At 30.7% G+C, this 23,804-nt stretch overlaps 1 protein-coding gene across 13 annotated transcripts in view; it reads right to left on the reverse strand.

The window, feature by feature from the left end:
* Positions 1 to 23,731, reverse strand: part of chb (CLIP-associating protein) — a 37,950-nt gene extending 14,219 nt beyond the window's left edge. For 7 of the 13 annotated variants that reach the window (XM_015316934.2, XM_015316937.2, XM_015316935.2 and 4 more), the window contains exons 1-6: positions 23,422 to 23,730; positions 13,072 to 13,177; positions 11,153 to 11,324; positions 10,626 to 10,802; positions 9,892 to 9,968; positions 81 to 112 (exon numbers count right to left, since the gene is read on the reverse strand). In XM_015316934.2, coding sequence (XP_015172420.1) covers positions 81 to 112; positions 9,892 to 9,968; positions 10,626 to 10,802; positions 11,153 to 11,324; positions 13,072 to 13,177; positions 23,422 to 23,610 — 753 coding nt within the window. In that variant the 5' untranslated portion in view covers positions 23,611 to 23,730. Of the gene's footprint in view, positions 1 to 80; positions 113 to 229; positions 445 to 540; positions 1,091 to 9,891; positions 9,969 to 10,625; positions 10,803 to 11,152; positions 11,325 to 13,071; positions 13,178 to 23,421 lie in introns of those variants that run through there. The other 6 variants (XM_015316931.2, XM_015316933.2, XM_015316927.2 and 3 more) reach the window with 3 other exon arrangements.
* Positions 23,732 to 23,804: the final 73 nt, after the last annotated feature.

Raw genomic sequence — 23,804 nt, forward strand, 5'->3', positions numbered from 1 at the left:
TATACAATAAGCATCAAATATCAAGTAATTGTATTTATGGTAGTATAAAAAGGGTTTAAATATATATAATTATTATTTACCGCTCTGTCAGGCTCATCTGTGTCTTTACCAACTGCAACAAAAAAAGAAATATATATATGTATTTTATAATTTGATAGAATTAAAACAGCTAGAAAGAATATAGTTAGTGATAGTTATCGAGAAACATTATGGATAATAATGAATGTACCTAATTCAGGATATAACCATGGCGGTTTATGTATATCGCAATGACATCCTCTAGCTCTTGCACCAGGATGTTTAACAATATTATCCCATTGAAGAATCCATTTACTACTAGCATCCCATATCTTTTTATCGATACTAGGATACTTCTTCAATCCACGATGTGGACAACGATGTCCACTCGGAACCAATATTTCATTACCATTCATTTCGAATACACTTAAAAGGATATATATATGTATATATATATTTTAAATCAATCAACTTTTTCTTTTATACTTTTTAATTTATGTCTATAAAAGTAACATAACTCACGCAATATTTTCATGATAACACTTTTTATACATTGTGTGTGTATAGATTTTATATAATATACAGTTATTTGTATATTTCACAAATATTGTTCCAAATAAAAATCTTAAAAGTTCCTGAAAGTTTCCTTTTATTTATATACTCGCAATACACAAAAAATAATCAAGTTTTCTCTCTTTTTTAGATTACACCGACGCGATTAGGATCATCACGATACTTTACATCACATTGGATAAAAAAAAATGGAAGAAAGTGTAACGTATTTCTCACTTCTAAAGAGAAATTCTTAATTCATTGCGTGTACATGTGCAGTGAAAGTACCCCTTCATTTTATTTCGAAGATTATTTTCTATCCACGCTCTCTTAACGACAACTCTAATTTAATTGTCAATATTAACTGTGGATTATTTAAGACTAACTAAATTCTAGAAACAATATTATATTTATGAGATATGTGAAATAAACACGAGGCGACGCCGCAACCTTCAAAAAGCATGTAACTGAAGTTTACATTATCACGAAACGTTCTATTCAACATTTATTTTCTTCTCTATATCAAAAAGAAAATATTTATTCGTAAAATATTGAAATAAGCACACAGATTTATTAATGAATTAATCAAATTTAAATCAAGAAATCGAGATTTTGTTGACAATCATCATACATGAAAGGCGAGATAATTAAACGAACGATATAATTTAGGATAAACACAGAAGATAATTGGCATTGAATCGAAATTCAGTTTACATTAGACTGTTATCAATTTGCGATTCAATGAAATGTTATTGCAACAAAATAAGGATTAGTAATTTTACTTAAAAAAAGTATAATTTGTTTACTTCAAAATTGAAATTAAGAAATTCAAATAACATTGGGTCCTATTTTCAATTTGCGAAATAGATGAAATATAAATAAAATATTTAAAGAAAGATTAAGTATTTTTACTAGATAATATAATAACAATAAAGATTATTATTATTTTTCTTATAACATTCAAAGGAAGAAAGTATAATGGATGGTCAGGGAGATATTTAATTGTAATACAGCCCTGGGACCCTCGATTGATGCGACACAACAAAGAGAAAGGACTAAAGACGCAACGTGACTGCGAGGGGAATTGAAGCACGTGTTTATACCAGTCTTGAATAATAAAAAATAAACACAAAAGATATATTTTTAATGTACACTTGCGGTTTTACTCCGATCGATATTTATTCTTATAAGGTATATATATGTTAAAACCACGAGTCAATATTTTTACCATCGCTTTATCACTTTTAACGTCCATATCTACGTTACCGATATTCTATTGTTTCTATTTTTTTTTCCATTATTTGAGCATATACGTGGTGCTTTAGCATTTTACTCACGGCCACATATATTTATTACGTTCAATCATTACACGATTCTAATTTTTTATTACAAGAGCTTCGAATAATCTATGTATATCAGAACGGACAAGAAGAATGGAAAACAAAAACATAAAAATATGTATCATGTAACTAATAGTAAATGAATTTTTTTTTACGGCCATCATCGATCAGCTAAAATCATTGAATGTGTATGAATACGAAGATGAAGTTAAATATTTCCTAGAACCGTATATACATAAGTAGAAATAGTTATTGCTAATGTGACGTAAAACATTTTAGAGAAGAGAAGAGAAGAGAAAAGAAAATAAAAACGCGAAAGAGTAAATAATTACGTCAAATGTAATAAACGCGCAATTGAGTCCCCATCCCTGCCTCTCTACCAAAAAAAAATCACTTAAAGTACAACAAACGAAGATTTGTTTAGTAAGTGTAAATCAACGCGTGTTTTCCACCAGTACACATATATTTGCATATAATTATGTGTAGCAAATAATTCGGTACCTTGATATTACATTCATTTTACTCAAATCGCCATTTTATTTTTGCCAAGGAATTCGACAATGGCTTAAACAATCGACAAAAGTCGTCGAAAATAATGGATACTATTTCAAAGAATAAAAGATGAATGAATACTTCATAAATAAATACTAGATTTGTTTAGAAAGGCACCAAATATAATCGCTACACTTAATAAATAAAGATTTACATATAATCATTATACAAATACACCAAGGTTTCGTGAATTTCTAGATATATGATAATAAATTACACGTAGTTCGACACTTCTACGAACGATTCGCAAGTTGTTCGCGACTCGACTCGCAAAGCAAACTAAACTGCGGCGTCTCTCGTCGAAAGACTCCCCAGGTTCGGCCAAGAGAAAAAGAGGTGGGGGAAGGGGCAACACACAAAGCTCTCTTCCTCCATCGTTGCCCCAAATGCTTCGATCACGAGGGTCCAGATAACACATAGGGAGGGAACATGCGATGCGAATCTCTATCGGAAATTCCTTTTCATCTTTCCGTTTCCCACTTCCTATTACTATAAGTTTCATTTCTTAATTGCATGGCATGATATCGAGGTTACCTAATTAAAGATCGTGGAATAAAATAAAAGGGAAAATTTACACACGGATAGTATCAAACAAAAATATTGATATATACTATTATCGATTTTTGTAAAATATTATCCTTGATAAATCTTTAAATACGATTTTATATTAAATTTGATTGTAAAATATATCTTTTTCAGATATATTTTCAAAGAATTATATAAATATTTTTAATTAGTATATAATAAAATAGAATGAATATAAATAACGAACAACGTATAAAACAAATAAATAAATAATAACAACGTATAACGCTTTTAGTTACAAGACTATTTTTAATTAATGTACGATAAAAGCAAATAAATAAAAAATAATGAAAAATGTATAAAGGCTCGTTTTTAATTAAAAATAATTATTAATTGTTAAAAGCTAGTTTGTTTATACAGATAATATTACAGGAAAATTTAATTTTTATGAAAGTACTTTTGTTCAACACTGCAGAAGAAATTTATAAACTACAAGGATATTTTTTTATATATATAAATAATAATTATTTAAATTTGATTAATTTACAGATTTTATTAACTCCATTTTCATCATTTTTCAAGTTTTTGGTATAAGAGCATTTGATTAAAGCTAAATTTTTTATATTTAAAATAAATTTTTACGATTAAATGTTTAACGCTAAAAAGTAACAAAACTTTTTATGGTCTTTGAATAATAAATGATATAACATTATAAATATAACTTTATTTTCTTTTGTAGAGTTAATCGATTTGGCAAATGACCGGCTCATTTGTGTGTCTAGACTTGGGAGTAATATTTTTGGCTGAGGCGCCAGCCAGGATTTAAAAAGGACGAACAGAACAATTTCTGAGATATAAAGAATTTTTTTTTGTAATCTATGTAATAAATTCAGTAAAAATAAAAAATTACAATTTCATATGTTGTAATCAGAAATTTAACCAGTAACAAAGATTGTTTTTTAACAGTGAAAAAGTTAAAAAAAAGCATAGACTATTTTTCGTATAGATCGAATATAAAAAAGATTTGATGATTTATATGTGTCGTTTCTATTTTACAAAATGGCGTGACTCGATTTTAATTTCAAGCCTGTGATCTTCTTGGAATTAACGATGCGAAAGGTAAACGGAAAAGAATTAGAAAATGTTTTCTACTCGGAATATATTTTTACATTGATGTCAACGGAGTTCTCAGGAGAAAGCAAAAGAGGCGACGTGAACGTTATTAACGGGCATTCAATCGACAATGCCGATAGCCAGGAATTTCCTCCACACGACGATCTTCGGCGAATTGTAAGTTGTTAATGTCGCGACTTATGTATATTGTACATACTCTCGCTAGATTCTATGATTTTTTTGCGTAACACGAAATACGAATAAAGAAAAAGATGTGTTAAGATACAAATAAATTCCATAGCGTGTGTTTACGATGGATCTCTCTCAAAACTTGTTGTGACCTTCGTCAAAATAACAAAATGACGAAAATAGATAAGGTGAAAGAGAAAAAAAAGAAGAAACCTCACAGAAAAAGAATTCGGTGCAAAATGAATAAAATTTATACAAATCGTAGATCGATCATTCAAGATAATTTCGATATTTGTTGAAATTTTGTATGGTATAATGGCTTCATACCATACATATATAGTAATAGTATATATAATATGCTATTATACTATTATATATACTATTACTATATATGTACTATATATGTATGTGTGTAATAATATGTACTGATAGGATACAATAATAAAAACTGTTATAATATTGTATATATATATATATATAATAGATATATATATATATATATCTAGTAATTACAATATTTTGTTTTTTATTTCAAGCTATGAATCTTCAGCTATAGTATTGCAATATGGGTCTACTATGCCGTAACTCCAAATACTTGCCAAACAAAATATATAATTTTTCAGTTTGGTAAAGCGACTTTTGGGACACTCTTATGTATGTACTATATATATATATAGTATTTTTATTATTTATAGTATAGGATATATTTTATCATATATTTATTTCTTAATATTTATATAAAAAAAAAACTAATACATATTATATCATGGTACTATCGCTACAATACAAATTTACCAATTTCGTGGAGATTATATGTTTAGCATAGATGGGAAGAGAGGATTAGAATAAAATAAACGATTCAACGTATTTCTCACGCATGACAATGACACCGACTATTGAATTACATATTAGTTCAAGAAGAGGAACATCGAACCCACAAATCGTTCATTTATACATGAAACGTTGCTAAGGAAAATCGACTACACCTACGCTAACGTACGTGTTCGTATTTGCTAAAATACATAAGGAAGGTGATAATGGCACAGCCGACAACATTACATAATATCGCATATACGTTGCATATTATCGTACGTAAACATACGTTTATACCGTATATCGTCAGCCATCACAAACTTAAAACTAATTTTCAAAGATAATTCTGATCTTTAATAATTTGCATTCCCATCTTCGTTCATAATTCTTTTTTATTTTTCTTTATAATCGGAAGTTTCTGATCGGTGAATAACAACGATCGTCTATTCTTTTATTTTTTCTCTTAATTTATTTATTTTTATAATCTAACGTTTTTGAGCAGGAAAAGTTTAAGGATAGAAACTTCAATGATACGTACCGTTGTTTTTAACTTGAGATAATATGCTACATTGATTATGTTAATTATAAAATCTCATATCTAAACTGTTTAGCGTCGTTTAGTTTTATTTAAATTGAAACAACGTTTGTCTCGTTGCGTCTTATTGATCGTAAAAGTAGATATTGAGTGAGAGAGAGATACAATTTTCTTTGATAATTCTTTGACCGCGATTATGGTCGCGATTACATTCGTTGTTTATAACGTTATAAACGTGAGTTCTCAAGTTACACCACGTACCAAAGTAAAGTCAATCGAGTGACCTGAAAGTTAACAGGGCACCAGTTAAAGAACGTCCGGTCAATGATAAAAAGGGCACCAGCAATATTCTGTATTTCATATCTGATTGAACGTATCGTGCTACGTAAAACTGTGCATACTACAGATAAATCTACGTTATATACCACCTTAGCCGGCACTACCTTTCACTTTTTGTGCACGTGTTCACGTGTCTACAATTTATACCGTAGAGACAACAAAGTCGCGTGATTAAGATGGATTTACTATCTAACTTTCAATTAATTTCGATTGTCAATTAAATCTTTTCAACGTCTCTAAAGTCATGGATCAATACAAAGGAAGTAATAAGGGAGGTTATTTCCAACAAAGAAAGCGCCATGTATATCGATTTCTCATTGTTTTTAAGTTACACGTGTTTATTTCTTTGTAATAATCGCTCCAATGCGAATCAAACATAATTTTCTTTGTCAGTGTATATTATGTATTAAAAATGGAATTTCTTTAGATGAAAAAAATGCCACTTTTCTTACTGTAAATAAATTTAATCGAAACTTTTACTTTATATTATTGTTCTTAAGTCTGAAATCTAAGGTAACTTTTGTTAAATATGATTTTCACATTAGAATATTTTTGGCTATATTACTTAAAAAAAAAAAAAAAAAAAAAAATAGTTTATCTCTAATAAAATGGAATAAATTCTTTTTTTATTTTTTAATACAAATACAGTCATTTTAATTTTTTTAAACTTAAAAATGGCGAGGAATTAAATGACTATACATAAAACTTTTTTTATTGAAAATGATTTTTTCTATCACCTCTTTTCATTTGATTTCAACTTTTAGGACACATTGGATTAAAATGAGGTGGGATGAGAAGACGAAAGAAAAATTTTAAAATCAAATAAGGCCATGAAAATTCGGTTCATGAAGAATCTTGAAAGAAAATAGAGCTTAAGTTAGAAGTTATTTAAGATTACAAACGGAAATGACAATTGTTTGAACGATCGAAAAAGATGTTAGACAATTATCTTTTCACGGTTATTTTGAGTTCTATTAATAACTTTGAGATCAGTCGAACCATCGTGACTTCTGCCGAGCCCATGTATGACCTAATCGTGATCGATGCGTATTCACGAGGTGTAACAGCATGAAGGAAAGAACAGACATGCTGGTTAGCTGACAGAGAGAATAACGAAGAAAGCTGACTAGGTTCTCCTAGTCACGCTCCTTCAGCTTGTCCGTTCGAATGTAAACGACGAACGACGAATTACGAAGCGAGTTAAAAAGCAGAGGAATCAAGAACCATCGTGACAAATTTGACGAATATTGATAGGTAAATATGTATGAAGGATTTTAACTATTCATGTCTCGTATCAAAATACGACACTCCTACATAATTACCGAGAGTTATCGATCAATACCAATAAAATGTATATTAACTCTTTGAATTTTTACTACCAGTATTGCTGCTAAATATTGCTTTTCTTTAGTTATGCTAAATATTTTCTTATAAATATTTTAACAAAAATAAAAGATAAAATATATTTTTCTATTATAAAAATGCTAAATGTTCTCTATTAAGTCTAATGATTCGGTATACAGCAAAAAATAAACGAAATATAAATAGGTTAATGCATCGTCAGTTATTATATACAAAGATATAATGCATATCATACTATATTAATAATTACAGAAAAATATTAAAAATTCTGGAAAACTGACAATATCAAAATTTAAAGTAAACACTATTACATACAACAAATAATATAATAACTTACACTCTATTATACTCGTGATTGATCAATAATACCGACCCTTTATAATGTCTTGTATGCAACTTTATTTACAAACTTGCATATATACTTTTTATATGTTTTGTTTTATTTTATCGTTCACGAAATAAATTATTACTTTATATATGAAATGGGTAATGTTTTTAAAATGTAAGTAACAATTATTATGATATAATTAATTGAATTAGTATAGATAATGTTATTATACCGTATAAACTTACTAAATTAAATTAAACTAGTAATAATACTAAACATCTACACATTGACCGTAACATATATAATATAATACTTAAAAATATATGTTGAATATACATTTATAATCCAGCACTAATTTTTCGGGCAATTCAATTTTTTTGTAGATAATAAAAAGAAAAATTAATTTATAGAGGATTAAATTAATCATCAATATGAATTTGATGTGAAACTTGAGAAATTAAAAGACCTCGATTAAACAAAATCCTTTGATCGTCGTATTGTATTTTCCACGAAGCTATAACATTACGTAGGAGGAAGTTATAACATGAGGATTCCTTTCCATTTTTTTTTCTCTCTCTCTTCTTCATTTCATTCTCATTGTCATTAGAAGAAACAGAAGATCGATTACGTGATCATTAGCAGAATCCACGCGTGACGTGAATCATTGGGTCGCGTCTTCTCTTTCTTATTTCCTTTTTTTTTCATACATCAGAATGATCAAAAGCCTCATATTTACACTAGAAGACTTTACTGTTTTAAAATGCGTCAAGTATTCGATTGCCGGTGCGACACGTAATATTTGCGACCGAAATTTGAATACTCCAGATGGGAAGGGGACAGTAGTCGTACAACGTTACAAGGCCGGCGATTTCGAGCGAGACATGTTCTATAACTTGGTATAGATTACAGGCGACGTTTGAAAGAATATACCGCCAATATTGCGTGCTACCGTATATCTATCGATACATATGCATTTGTATATATGTGTATATATAGTATGTATTTACGATACTAAAATACTTTACGAACGTAATATTATGTAAGCGATACAGATAAGAAGAATTAGGAAATCCATTATATTTTCAAACAAAAAATGACGTTTGTAAATGTTATCATTTTTGTAATGTTTTGAAGTGTGTCTCGTATGAACTTTGAACGCACGATCACATCAAGAATCATCTACGAATGTTGATGACAAAAGAATTTCAGGTCACTTGGTTCACTTAAAAAAAAAAAAAAAAAGAATGAATGAGTGAAAAAGAAAGATAGATCATAGGTTTTTAAAGAGCGCATAAGTACTCTCTCGTAAGCCATCGCGTTTCCTTGCTCATCGTCGATGCAACACGCTCGGTCTCGCTTGTCGGGAAAGAAGAAAGAGTCTGATGAAGAAGAGGTTGCATTACAGTGCAATTAAATTAAAATTAGCTAATGTCAGGTAGTACTGTGTACGCGAAGAAGTATTCTTATCGTATTGACGAAGAAGCGGTATTCGCTGAATATTCATGAAGTAATGTGTATGCAAGAAGTTAGAAAAGGTGAGAGAGAGCTAGAGAGATAGCTAGATAGATAAATAGATAGATAGATAGATAGAGAAAAAAAGAGAAAGAGAGTTTGAACGGAAGATGAATTTGCGAATGCAAAGGTGTATGGTACGTGCTAACCTTCGTCTCTCCTGGATGGCAGCACGATGCAAACTCATACGTTGAATACTGTTTAATAACGCGACTACCGGATTTGTTTTTTAATAAATTTTCATAGTGTCTTATTTCTAAATTAGGATATGAAATTTTAAAGAGAGAGAGAGAGAATATTATAATCTGTATTCTTAAATTATTAAAAAATAATTCGTAAATTATTTAAAAAGTAGTGGAATAATCAATTATCAAGTTTTTAAAGAAATCAATTGGGCCAAGTCGTGCGGAAAATTACTAATCTTTAATGATCTGATATTCTGTAAAATTAAATTGAAGATTTTAAGCTTAGTACAAAAATTAATATTACTTTACATTTTCATTATTTTATGAGCATAAAATTAAACTATAGCTTGATAGTTTTAATGATTGAATAATGTAAAGTGTTCTATAGTTTAATAATTTTTTGCTAAATAAAAATTACGAATTAATTTTTTGTCATTTTAAAGATTGAGATAGTTTTACATAATTTGGATCAATTATTTCGTATTTGTGCAAAAAGAAAAGAAAAAGTGTATAAAATAACTAACTCACCATCGGATGACATTGCGAGAGGTAACAAATCGCCGGATGCTTTCAATTGATCGAACTTTTTGATCAACAAGAGAAGTCTGTAACACGAATACAAATATAAATATAAATATTACTAATTCATGAAGGAATATACTATACACAAATAGATTTGCAACACGTTTTTACCTAACTTTACCTAACTTCTACTTATAATACGGAAAAAAAGATCAAATAATTTATGTTTCTACATCAGTTATAACTTTCCACCAAGTTTTTTCTTCTACGCGTTTTATAAAAAATTTATCATTACTTGTTTCTCTTGAATATATCACCTACATACAAATCGATCTTGTTAAAAATAAAGAAGTATTTTAGAGTTTTCATCCTTTACTCTTATTTCATTTTTAACAACTTAACTATACTTTTACGAAGAAACTAAATGACTTTGCGTATATAAACAACAATAATAATAATAATAATAACAACAACAATAACAATAATTATAATAACGAACCTAATTACTACGGATACAAATGCGGTGTCACATTTATGTGAAAATATTAATATTATACATATATAACACATGAATATTTTTTACAGACCAATTGATCGTGTAAAATGAACGGATATCGGTACTTCCACATTAGAAATTAGATATGACACCGCAAGTTCTCATGTTGAAAGGAACGAACGTAGCCGTTCATCGAATTAATGCAGGCAAAGGGCCAAAGATCGATTTCTCTCATTTCGCTCACTTGGCTTGCGGCACATTGTGTTTCCTCTGCAAGTCGACGCGCAACCTCTCGCCAATGTGTCTGTACATGTCCGTTAACGTGTTTAATGCAGTTTCTCGAACTTTTTCGGACGGGTCCGAGAGTAATTTGACGATACTGGGAATCACACCAGAGAGAGCCATCTCGTCTGCGCCATGCCTGAAAAGAAATGGATATGAAAAATATCTGAACAACACATAAATAATAAATCTTAATAATATAAAATATAAAAACAAGTTTTGCGTGAGCCACTCAAGAGCCAAATCAATTAACTCCAAAAAAACAAATAATAGAGAAGATTAATAAAGTAATGTGCATTATCATATCATTTATTATTAAAAGACTATAAAAATTATTCTTATTTAATGTTGTTAAGCTTTACTATTAAGGACATTTAAATATTGGACAAGTTAAATATTGGTCAAGCGCATTGGTAATAAAATTTTAAAAAATTCAGAAAGTGGAGTTAATCATTTTGACCTGTGAACAGTATAATATTCTTTACTTACTCGTTCAAGGTTGTCGTTAATAAAACCAATGCTTCTTCTCTTAATTTGGCATTTTTATGAGTGAAGGCAGGACGAAATCTATCCAACAATTGTTGAGGTGTTAAGCAACCCTTCTCCAGAATTTTAAGAAGAACTAAATGAGCCTTCTCCCTAGTCGCATCTTTGCTGTCACCTGTTAAACAACAAGAATTTAATTAAAAAACAATATATTCATCACGATATATAACGTAGTTTTAGATCATTTGAAAATCTTTAGGTGAATACCGAATAGCCGGTAGGATACTCCTCTAAGTCATTTGAACGCTATTAAGTAGGTGAAATTGTAAACAATAACAATATAATAAAGCAATATTTATTATATTTACAGGCATTTAATCAGTTAGCTGGTAGACAGCCTTTTTGAAAATTGTATACCTAAATTAAATCGATGGCTTATTTCGCTTTTCTTATCAAATCGTATAAACTTCGTAATTTTAATAAATGAATTATGTGAAATTCCATAAATATGAGATATCTACATTTTTTATTTCATTTAACGTTAAAATTAAACGAGAAGTAAATACTGAAAAATACACTGTATACATATTTTTTAAAAAAGTAAAATTTAATAGCAATGTGATAGCATTTAAATATGTAAAAGTTGTACAAAAGTTTAAAAATAGTTTATTTGACTGGTAGTGGTAGAAATAACATAGAAGGCGTTTTAGAGAAGTATTCAGAGATTTATAGATACATATGTATGTGTGTTTCTACGACAACAACGTGTTTGATGTGAATGACTTCCACGCGTGTTTTTTCTCCGTCTAAATTCGAGAAGGAAGAATTTTCTCACAGTCCTTCTCTCTTCCGTACTAATTAACATGAAAATTCTTCTTGAATCACGACGTCCTTTTTTTTATTCTCTTAAAAGTTAAAACGAACGAGAACATAATGAAGATAATAGCCGTGTGTTTAATTCATTAAGAAAACGGTGATTCAATAGACTAAGTATCTTTTAAAAAAATTTGCAGGATTTTCTTGTTATTTGTCCTACGATATATATAGATGTACATAAATGTGTTTTAAAGCCGAGCAAATACAAAAACGTTATATAAAATAAAACAACAAATGAGAAAAATGTATCCCACTCTTCTTTGTGGTCGTATTATAGAAAACTAAAGGTTAATCCTTTCGAAAATGAGCGATTAACAGAGAAAGAAATATGTAAAAGGAATAGAAAATTCTTATCTAATTACGTAGAAACTAGAAATCCTTATTTACAAATTATGCCGGTTAACCTCAACCAAGTTACGTTCAATCCACTTTAAACCTTGACTCACTAACATACATCTACATGAGACTTAGGCGAGCCTTTTAAAAATTTCATCAACCATCTAATATATTAAACGTTTCACCCTTGATATAATCAAAGGAAATATTATAAAATATAGAGACTTGTATGCGAAATTAAAATTAAAAATAAAGAAGAACAACAAAATAAAAAATAAAAACAGAAATAATATAGAAATGTAATGTCGAGTAAAACTGAAATTTTGTTCGCACCAAATTCCTTAAACATCGTTAACACCGGCAAGTTAGAAAGACAAAGAAATAGTAAAGGAGAGGCCGAGAGTATGTGAACAAATAAGGTTGACATCTGTCATAGTCTTCAACCTCGTTAAAGGCCTTTAAAACATTGATCGAGTTTGTTCTATCTGGAACTCATCTCGTCATTAACTATGATTCAACGTATAGTTTGTTGGTGGGGCTAATTAGAAAATCCTTGACTGTTCTTGCACCAAGTTTTCCCCGTAAACGACCACCTTGACGCCAAAATCCCGATTTGACGTATTTTGTCGATTTTTCATTAGACTACCTGACACGTTTCTATTGGAAAAGTGTAATAAAATTGAATTAAAAGATGGCTTATCATTACTCACCTAGCCTATCTATCATTGGCTGTATTACTGTAGAAATATAAGGCTTAAAATCATGACCCATCCGATCGGCAAGATACGTTAGGATCTCCAACCCATTTTGAACGACCTGCAAGAAGAGTAAGAATACAGCAACTTACAATACACGTATAAGCACTCGACAATTGATTAAATCTGACGTGAAGTTAATGTGATCAATTAAACCCGATTGTCAGGATATTTCAAGACTTCTATTTTATCTGGTATGATTCATAAAAACTGACTACAAGTCAAGCATATATTAGGTTGCTTGGAAAGTTCGTACCGATCTATAAATATATATTTTAAGTAAAATATGACGGAACTTTTCAAGCGACCTAATATATAATACTCGTATGCATTTTGTGTAGTTTAATTTGGAAATGGTAATATTTTATATAATATTTTATATAATCGCATTATAAATATTATTTTCCAATTCCTAAAAAGAGAGATGTTATCAAAAATACTTCTTTTTTTAAATGTCTTCATTCTAATTAAATTTTAGGATTCAAATGTTATTTACCGCATTTTGTTTCATACACCTAATACCATTTATAATAAAAATAACAATAATAATAAATAATGAATCATTTTATTTCTTATTCGAAGCCAACGTATGAAAATTTGTTAATCTTTTTAAAAGGGGGTGGAATCAATTTCAAAGCGGATAGGGATGGTTCGAAAGGGTAGCAATGTCACGGTGAAACATTAAGGAGAGGGGGTTGTCTATCGGTACAACGTAATTGAATTGGTATCGATAAATGTTAGATTTCAGTCGTGGTAATGGTAGTAGTGACTGCGACGGCGATAGAGGGCGAGACCGTATTGATCCGGACAAGGAAGCAACCCTCGTATAAAGTTCCCTTAAAGTTGAAAAATCGCGGCAACCCTCTTGCTGCACTTTCCCTCTTTCTCGTAATTATGTTGTGTCTGGGAGCTTCACTCGCCGAAAAGCCGATACTCGTCGCGTTTCCTCATCTAGGAAGCGAATGCAACGTGTTCTCACTCCCCTTTCACCCTAACCACCCCCTACCTCCCCGTCTACCCTTCCCAGTCGCCCCTTTATAAACTCTTTCCAGGAGTTTCGTTTAATCCGGAAATCGTATCATTAAAACGAAAACAGTATAGCGGGTGTCATTATTATTGTGCAGAAATATCAGGAAAACACCCCTAGGATGATGATAGACGGACAAGAGAAGATCTTCATTTGCACACCACCTATTCTTATCTCTAACGATTTCGAAATTCAACGAGTAAGATCTTTGTTTACATAAACACATAGAATTTCTAGATTTACAGTTTGCACACTTTCATTTCTAAGTTGATTATAAATGAAAATCAGTTTTGAAGTCTCCATTCTGTTTCTCTGTTAAATGCTTCAGGGATTAGTTAACGTGACTCTTTCTGCTGATAAGGAAAATACGGGTAATATGAAGTCACTTCAAAAGTGGATAGTTTCAGTCAAATTAGACCCGCATTTCTTCTAAGGATGTTTCCATAATTTTTACTCAACATATAGATAAGACTTACTATTTCGTCTTTAAGATGTAAAATTTTCATAAACTTTAATAATAAATGCGCTTCCGTTTCCGGGTTTCGACTCACTTAATTTCAATTCGTGTTCCAAGCAAATCATTTTTGTATTGATAACATAAATGGTGATATTTGAATACTTGATCCCTTTATCCAATCAACCCATTATCATCAATTGATAATTTTCCAATAAACCAGCTAACAAAAACAAAACAATCTATTCGTTATTCACTTTGAAATAAGTGAGAGATAATTCTCGTCTTGTTTCTATTATTTATGTGACATAGTTAATCATGAATATAGAATTTTTCAAGCGTATTGAGATCAAATAGCAGGGAAGATAAGCATATTCACGAGAATTTCGAATCAAACAATTATTTCAACGTAATCTACTATTCTTTAATAGTCTTTGTTCGTTTGATATAAATATATAATAAAGTATCAATAATTAGAATCAATTTCTTGGAATTTCTGGGAGTAATTAAAAAAGATTCAGACAAATTCGGTAATATTCAAACTAACATAAAGATTAAAAAAGAATTCATAGATTATGAACGAATCCTTATCGAATTCAAAAAATAGTATTAAAACTGCATTAAATATATAAATTTAATACAATGTTTATACACGCTTTAATAGCAATCAACAATAGATTACGCTAATTCTATCGGTTAATACTGTGAATCAAGCGATACTTCCTCAATCCAACATTTAAACCATTCAACGGAAATTATATGGACTGACATAGTTTTTAATGACACGTTCCGGACAACGAAGCAAAACGAATACCAACGACAATCGTAGGTAGGGACTAATCAGGCGATAATGTGGTCCTATCAACAGTAATAATCACTTCGTAAAAAATGTGAACAATTCTTAGAAAATGAGTCCTCAGGAATGAGTAACTCAGATAAGTATCAGATAAAACATACGAGAGTATGTTATAATTATTTATATGCCAATCATTCGATCACACAATATTAATCATATGGTTGTTGGACGTGTGACAGAAGGTATAATAACATGCCTTCTAACAACTCCTACGCATTATTGTGAGGCCAATAAGAATCAAAAGACTCCTGTATTAGGGCAAGAATTGCAGTCAACAGTATCACTTCAATCAGCAGTTTCATTTATATCGAATCGATACTGCACAGAGTATGCCCTAATTACGCAACCCGTTAATTATGATATAAATATAGTTATTAGTAGATTCCAATGCTCGGACAGCAAATCTGAACAAGATAGTATAAAGATTTATTTTAGAGAGCTAAGGATTAGAACCAAGTGGCGTGCCATGGGCCAACAAGGGATTTTAAGGTGAATAACCTGATCCTCATCAAGGAGGATAAAGCGTCGATACGTTGGATGCTTGGTGAGTGACGGAAATACAACTGAACGTGGACAAACAGTGGGAAGTGTTATTAGTCAAAACAACCAACGGGATGTACAAAGAGATCCGTAAACGGAATATACAAAGAGACCTCCCCCCATAAATAGGCTGCACTCTCTTCAAATAAACGAAAATTAAAAACAATGAAGATGAAGCTATTAATGTTTTTAGTTTAAGACAATGATGGAGACTATATTATTTTATATATACGATTTTTGAACTATTATTATTAAATTTCAACGTTAATTACTTTATAATTAATTCGTAATTGACGATTTATGGTAGCTTAATATGTGAGACTAATTTTCTCTTTGATGCATATAGGATTCATTTTTAGTAGATTTTAATTTCTAACGATTAATTCTGATAGATCATAAATACTACTTCGTTCATAACTTCGGTATTACATATAAAATTTTCTCTCGACTTAAAAGATCAGAATCAAAAAGATCAGACAACTTAAAGAAAAAGAAAAAAAATGAAAAAGAAAATCGTAATTTACATAAAAAGTAGAAAAAAAAGATAAGCATGCTTGATTGAATATAATCCGGTTTACTAGTATCGAGTATATTAAAATATTTTCCTAATTTGCGACTAAAAAAAACATAATAAAACAATCGTTTATCAAACACCATTGTAATTTGCATCTAACTTTATTTCCACGATACATATATACTTAAAAACATCCATTGTGAACGTTAAACGTGTTTGTTGCGTTTAATCTTCTATACCTAAACACTTCTAATAAAATTAGGTAACTAAATCGTTTTAAAGGCAAACCACTTAAAGACTGTTTTACTTTGCAGATTACTTGTTTTACAAAATTATTTAAGCAAGCAAATAGCGATAAATGCTTACCGTCTTAAGGGCAGTACATTTATGGTTATTATTAATTTAAGGCACGAAATTTACTCTATTACTTACAGAAATTTTATAACTTAAAAGGCAAGTCTTTTTTTTTGTCAAACTGTCGAAACTATATACCGATGTTTCTAAAACTTTCAATATTTGTGTACTCCTTTTAATACTTAACTTTACTACTTAAGTAAAGTCTTCCTTAAGTAAAAGTTAGTTAGTTAGCTGAAGTTGCTTATAAAAGTTATCAATATTTAAATATTTCTACATACGTTACAAATGTGTAAGTTAATTTTGTTTATTTTTTTCTTAATTATAATTTCAATTTACACAAATTAATTGCATTCTATATATTTTGTTATTTACTTCACAAAATCTTATCCAATATCTCTAGTTAAAAAAAAATATTAATGTAAATTGTAAATAATCACTCACAGAAAAGAGCTTATTGATTAAAACAAAACGAGAACACGTTGAACGATATGTACCAGTAATTACGACAATAGACGAAGTCAAATAATGGAAAAAATTAATTAAATGATTTTTTAAAATGATCAATAATTTAAAATTAATCGTAAAATAAATTAAGCACATACATATATATGATTAAATTTTAAACATACGCAACAAAGATACACGTATGCTAGTAAAATCAAGAGAAAAACAATGAAAGAAAAATGACCACAGACAAGGAAGATAATAAATCGAAGATAAAAGTTACATGGAAACTTCAATCGATGTTTACATATACCTAAGAAAGTCTAATCCGTATGTAGTTGAACCTTTGAATGCGTTTTAACGAAGCGCTATACATAGGCATATAAACCTATTTTAAAGTCACGGGGTAAACGTTCTCTGAGAGCTTTCTCTCTCTCTCATCTGGCTGTGACATCACTACCCAGTACTGAAGCTTTTTATTACTCTTCCCTTCCCCACATCCCTCTCGCTACCAAACATAAATTCCGTATTATTAGACTTGCCATCACACCTTACTTTTCAGCACTAATGTCATTTCTAAAAATTTTGATCATACCTCGAAGATTTGCGATTATACGAAATACAAGAAACATTAGATTTTTCTACAACTAATTCAAACATTTGAATGTCACTGTTTTACGCGCCCATTTATTCTAACATTTGCTTTACTTAAATTGTCAAACTCGAGACAGTCATCACGGCAGTGTCACGCGTGTGAGGTATTTACATTCGTATAATTTTCTTAGATCGCCAAATTCTTATAAATATAATACATCTATATATGATGTTAAAAACGACAAAAGCAAAGTTTTACATCTATAACAGGTACAAGTATTGTCTGTATGAATATGTTACCGTTAAAGTTTGGAATCCGTTAAGTCATGAAATAGCCAGTAAAACCATGAAATAACCATAATCATCTGTTAAACTATGAAAGAAAGCAGAATTTCATACTTTAATAAATAAGATTTTACGAGAGACGAATAGTTATATATACATAAAGTATGAAATTGAAATTTAATCGTAGATTAGATTCGATAAAACAGCACACTAACAGAACATTGATTTCATAGAACCAATTTTTAAATTTTTTTACTTACTTTACTATTATAATTACTGGCACAATTGTTTATAATGGTATCGCAGTATAAATTTCTAAATATAACATAAAATTGTTAAGAATTTACTAAACTGAACTCATAAGAACACATTCTAAAAAAACTTCTGGAAATCTCTTATACGTGAATTATTTTCCTGATTTCGGCATAATAGAGGAGTTATTATTTTACAGCTTTAATTAAAAATTAAACATATTTCGTAAGTTGAGGAATATTGTTTTACAAAATAAACTTTTATAAAAGTATCGGTTGTTACTTTCTTTCGATAGAGAAAAAAGTCAACAATTGTACAGTTAGATAGTACTGTCACGTAAACGGAGAAACAGTGACATTATTAGGAAACATAGACTAAAGCTTTATAAATTTCTAAAAAGGAAGAATGAGGAAGCCATACGTGCGATCGAAAAGATATCAGATTTTTATTTCCCTTGAGAAGACACGAACGAACTTCCAGACAATGTTCGTTCAGCTGTCGTAAAGATCGTACAAGGCGGTAGGCTGTTTGCCAAAAAATGTCAGTAACAATGGCCTGTTCGCCGAAAGATTAAGGGCGAGTCGCAATCTTCGTTAGGTAGGTAGTATACGTTAGTTAAGAAGTACTGCTATCCAAAAGTGTGCCTCTTTTAAAAATACAACTTATACATATTTATTTTCTTGGTACATAGATTTTGTGTACATGTATGTGCGAAAAGAACTATCTGCAAAACGATAAGAAGAAAGCCAAGTCCGATACAGCATTGCTATTTCAATGTTCCATTTATCGAGCGAAAAATAAGAGGAAAGTAAAAAGGAAGATATTCAAAAGGAAAGCTCCCGTATGTTGTATGTACAAGGCGATATTTGTAGGTTAATGACAAACCGAAAAAGCAACAAGTAGATAGCTTTCCGCGCTAGTAATTAGAACGTATATACTTTTTTCTTTCCGATTAGTCGTACGAATGTAAATGGAATGTTACATATGTACTTTATATACTAAGTTTTCTAGACCCTGATTTTTTGTATTCGTATGTTTTTACATTTATTCAAGAGAAAATAATTTGAGGATAAAAAAGAAATCATCATCATTATTTGTATAGTATATTATTCTCTGAAGGAAAAAAATAGCATCATCATTTTTTTTTCTTTCTCAAGGAGAGACATCGAAGAAAAAAAAACTAGGAATGACCACTCGTCTTATTATGTTGAAGGTAATATATAATAAGTAAGACAGAGTGAGGAGAGGGGCGAGAGAATTTGAAACTAATGGCGCCACAGTCGCGACTGCGACTACAAGAAAAAATTCAAGGCGGGAAAATAAATCCAGCCGATGGAAATATGTAATGTTGGAATTGGAGAAGGTGTCAAGCGTGAAACAATAAAAAAACTATGCTAAATATAGCAGTGAACGGTCCAGATTACGTGTCACCGAGTTGATCATTAGTGTGCGTGTATATATGCGTAGATAGAATTGTAGATAAGGTGGCGCATGCGATGGAGCTATAATCCAATACATATACAAATCAAACTCATCCGCGTGTGTATTAGTCTCATACATAATACATTTGCCATAAATACATAATAAGAATGTACGATCGAAGGAGAACTGAATTTTTATTGATGCCCGACGCACAGACAGGCAGACGTATCTTTAAGAAACAATAACAATTTGTTTTTTCTTTCTCTTTTCAGCAACTCTTTCCTACCCTTTCTTCGTATTTATCGTTACCATCAATAGAATGACGTAGATCGCATCATCACGATGCAAACTGACGCGTTTGACGCGTGATTTTTCGAACAACGTCAATTTCTTATCCTTTTTTGCAAGTAATTTCTACTGCAGTATTAGACGAATCAAAGTATGAAATAAAATTTTTAACATAATGACAATCTAGACGATAACATTTAAAAAATTATTTCTTATCTTTCTTCTTATTTTATTTTAATTATACTTATTCGAAAGAAATTTATTTAATACAAACTTACGCAAGTTTTAATTATTCAACATTAATTAATTATTTTCTTTACTTCTTTCTTTCTATTTTATTAAATCGTCACAAGTTTCTCGTTCTTATTTTTCTTACAATTAATAAGTTTTATAAGCATAATATTTCTTATTTTATTATTTTAATAACATATAGCATCCATTCTGTTCTATTATTTTTTTCTATAGAAAACAAAATAACAAGAAAATAGCATAAAATAAAACATATTATTCATGTAAGGAACTTACTAAAAAAAGGAAGAAACTTTTAACATATCTTAATATTTCAAAGTTGATTTCTATAAATGTGTTGCATAAATAAGTTATTCTCTCTCTCTTATCTTTTTTTTATTTCAAATCGTTCTTTATAAATGCGTTGTGTCCAATACTCGGATGCCAAAGGAAATCTTAGCACGAGCGACAACAGCAAGCAAAGGACACCTCTCCTCCACATATATACATACATGGCGTGAAAGTTTTTTTCCTTATGCGACATGCATCTCGAACGAGTCGAGGTTCTCTATAACGTCGTCATCGTTGTAGTTGCCGTTGTTGTTGTCGTCGTCGAGATAAACTCAACTCTGTGACAGATTTAACTAAGAAAGAAACCAATTTCAAAACAGCGGGAGTCTAAATCGCTGAGAAAAAACGACTGAGATCGTGTGTACAACAGATCCGTCATGTTTAAGCCGTAATCCAGTAAAATATCTTGCGATCATCTTAAAAAGTAATCTGGTAAATTCAAGGAGTATCGCCATTTTTGGACATCCCGTGCAGCTTGAGAAAACAGTATATATATTCGCGCCGCAATATACACTCGGCTTTGCTTTATCGATTCTACGGAATATGACTCATCTGAACACATCTTAGATCGTTGACATAAGATTTTTCTCTTTTTCGTTTTCTTTTCCTTTTGATCAAAAAGTTTATAACGCGTAGGAACTCGTCATAAAGTTATTTTTTTAATACATACACATCATATCATTGTAGAGAATTCAATTTTTTTTTCAAACATTCAATTAACATACTTTATTCACATTTACCTGAGATAATAATTACAATAATTTTCCTCGGTATCATGATTTTATTATGCAAGGTACAAGAATAAGAGGAAAACTCGTATGATTTTACAAAACAAAATATGATATATGGTCCAATTATCTTTAATGCGACAAGTACATTTTCTTCTTATATTCGTTTATTTATTTATTTTTAACGAATTACATAATACGACACAATAGACAATTACAATTGCCGCTTGACTGCAAATGAATGACAATGAGCGAGGATAATATAATAACGAGATTTCTTTTGACGAGTATATTAAAACGTGACTCAATTAAAGAAAGTTATTATTAGAAAAGACTTATTAATATTTTGTTTGCAAACGTTAAGCTACTTTAATTCTTGCATTATATAAAAGTTAATTGCATCTTACTTAGCAAGTTTTACATGTGTACAATATTTTATATGGATCATATATAACTCGCAATCAGTAAAATAACACAAAATAAAAAATATTAAAATAAATGCAATCAATTTGAAGAATACAAATCGAATTTGAAATAGCAGAAAATAGATATTTTATACTAATTTTAAAAGTGATGAATCGTCTTTATGCACTTGAATGAACTTGTTCCGAAGAATTAATCTATCATCGAGGGGTCTCGAATTTGCTCTAACGTTTACTAAATCCTATAACACCCCTTCACAAGAACACGATACACTACTCTTGTAAATTCCGTCAACTATATCGGTTTGCACCTTCCGACGAGCATTTAAAGCTTGAATTGCTTCTTGGTGATCCTCGAACTTTTGAACTTTTGAACTTCAAAAGAGTTAATGCATGAATGCATGTATATATGCGTATATAATACATGATATACAAAATGTAACATTTTACCCACGTCATAATAAACTAACTAATTTTTATTATGTATATATATATGTATCTCCTACCAATAATTTTGTTCCTTAAATTTTTAATACAAATGAGAGAGAAAAAAAAGGAGAGACAGAGGAAGGAAGGAAGGGAGAGAGGAAGGGAAGGAAAGAAGGGGAATACTAAGAACTAGTATTTAATGAAGGAAATTTAGGGAAAGGGAAAGAATAGCATGATATTTGGTTCCTATAATTTCGGTGAATGAGCACCTCTGTACGCACGCAACGAAAGAGTTTATATAGAGGAAAGTGAAGAGGGAAAAAGAAGAGGAAAAGAGAAAGAGAAACAGAGAGAGAGAGAGAGAGTTATTGTGCAGGAGAGGGGTTGTCACTCGGCACACCCCACTCCCACTACATGGTCATCTAACGAAAGCGTACTCGAAGAAAGGATATTCGTCAACTTTGTTTCTTTCTAGTTGTTTTTTCTTTTCCTTCACGACTACAATTCGAGCGACGATCTCTCGTGTCTAGACTGCTTAGCGACTAGACTACACTCCAAAGAAAGAGAGAGACAGAGAGTGAGAGAGAAAGAGAGAGAGATAGGAGCGCGCATTCGCACGTGCTTTATCCGCGCGTAACCGCAGCATCAAAGATATAACACATATAATACACATATATGTGTATTATTGTTGTTAATTTGTGACAACACAAATTAACAACAATAATGAAAATTCTTGCATTCTTTTTTTGAGTTGTTTAAATTGTTTATTATCCTTGAAAATTTATGTTTTCTCTTGATTCCATAATAATAGGTTTTTAATAGGAAGTACCAAACAAATCGAAATTGGTCACGTAAGACATCTGAACATTATGATCGATGACGGCTCTCTTTTGCCATTTACGGAGCGTTTACAGGGTGTTCGCCTTTCCTCCGTACTATCCGCACGATTCCTACGGAGTCGTAAAGGAAAGGCAGACCGACAGAGGGAGGAGACAAGAAGAGATGGGGAGGGGGGAAGAGATGAAGATCGTCATTAACGTCCGACACGGCCCAGACGCACCCACACCCATTTAACTTTTAAAGAGTACGGTTTACGAAAAGCTCGTTTTCTTACCTTTGGATTGCCGTTGCTTAACCATGGTATCACATTGTCGATAAAAAGTCCGATGTCTTGGCATTCGATGCTCTTATCCGGGTCACCCAGGTAGTTTAGTACTAAATCACCGATTGAAAGTTTTTTCTTTATATCCGTCGTGGACAGCAACGGCATAAAACCGTCCATGTCCCGCGGATTTCCCGACATGGCGCCCGATAATACGTCTAACTTTGGTGTAATCTCTATTAACGTACGAGCACTGCGATCATCCGCACCATACACGCGACGCCATCTTGATTTCACTGTCCTACCGTTCTCTATCTTTCTTTCTCTTTCTCTCGCTCGGGCGACACTAGCGCCACACTTAACTCTTAAGGCGACTAACGGAACTATTATTTCAT

The sequence above is a fragment of the Polistes dominula genome, unplaced genomic scaffold, assembly GCF_049000335.1.
Source record: "Polistes dominula isolate Pdom_NZ unplaced genomic scaffold, Pdom_raw_medaka contig_77, whole genome shotgun sequence".
NCBI lineage: Eukaryota > Metazoa > Arthropoda > Insecta > Hymenoptera > Vespidae > Polistes > Polistes dominula.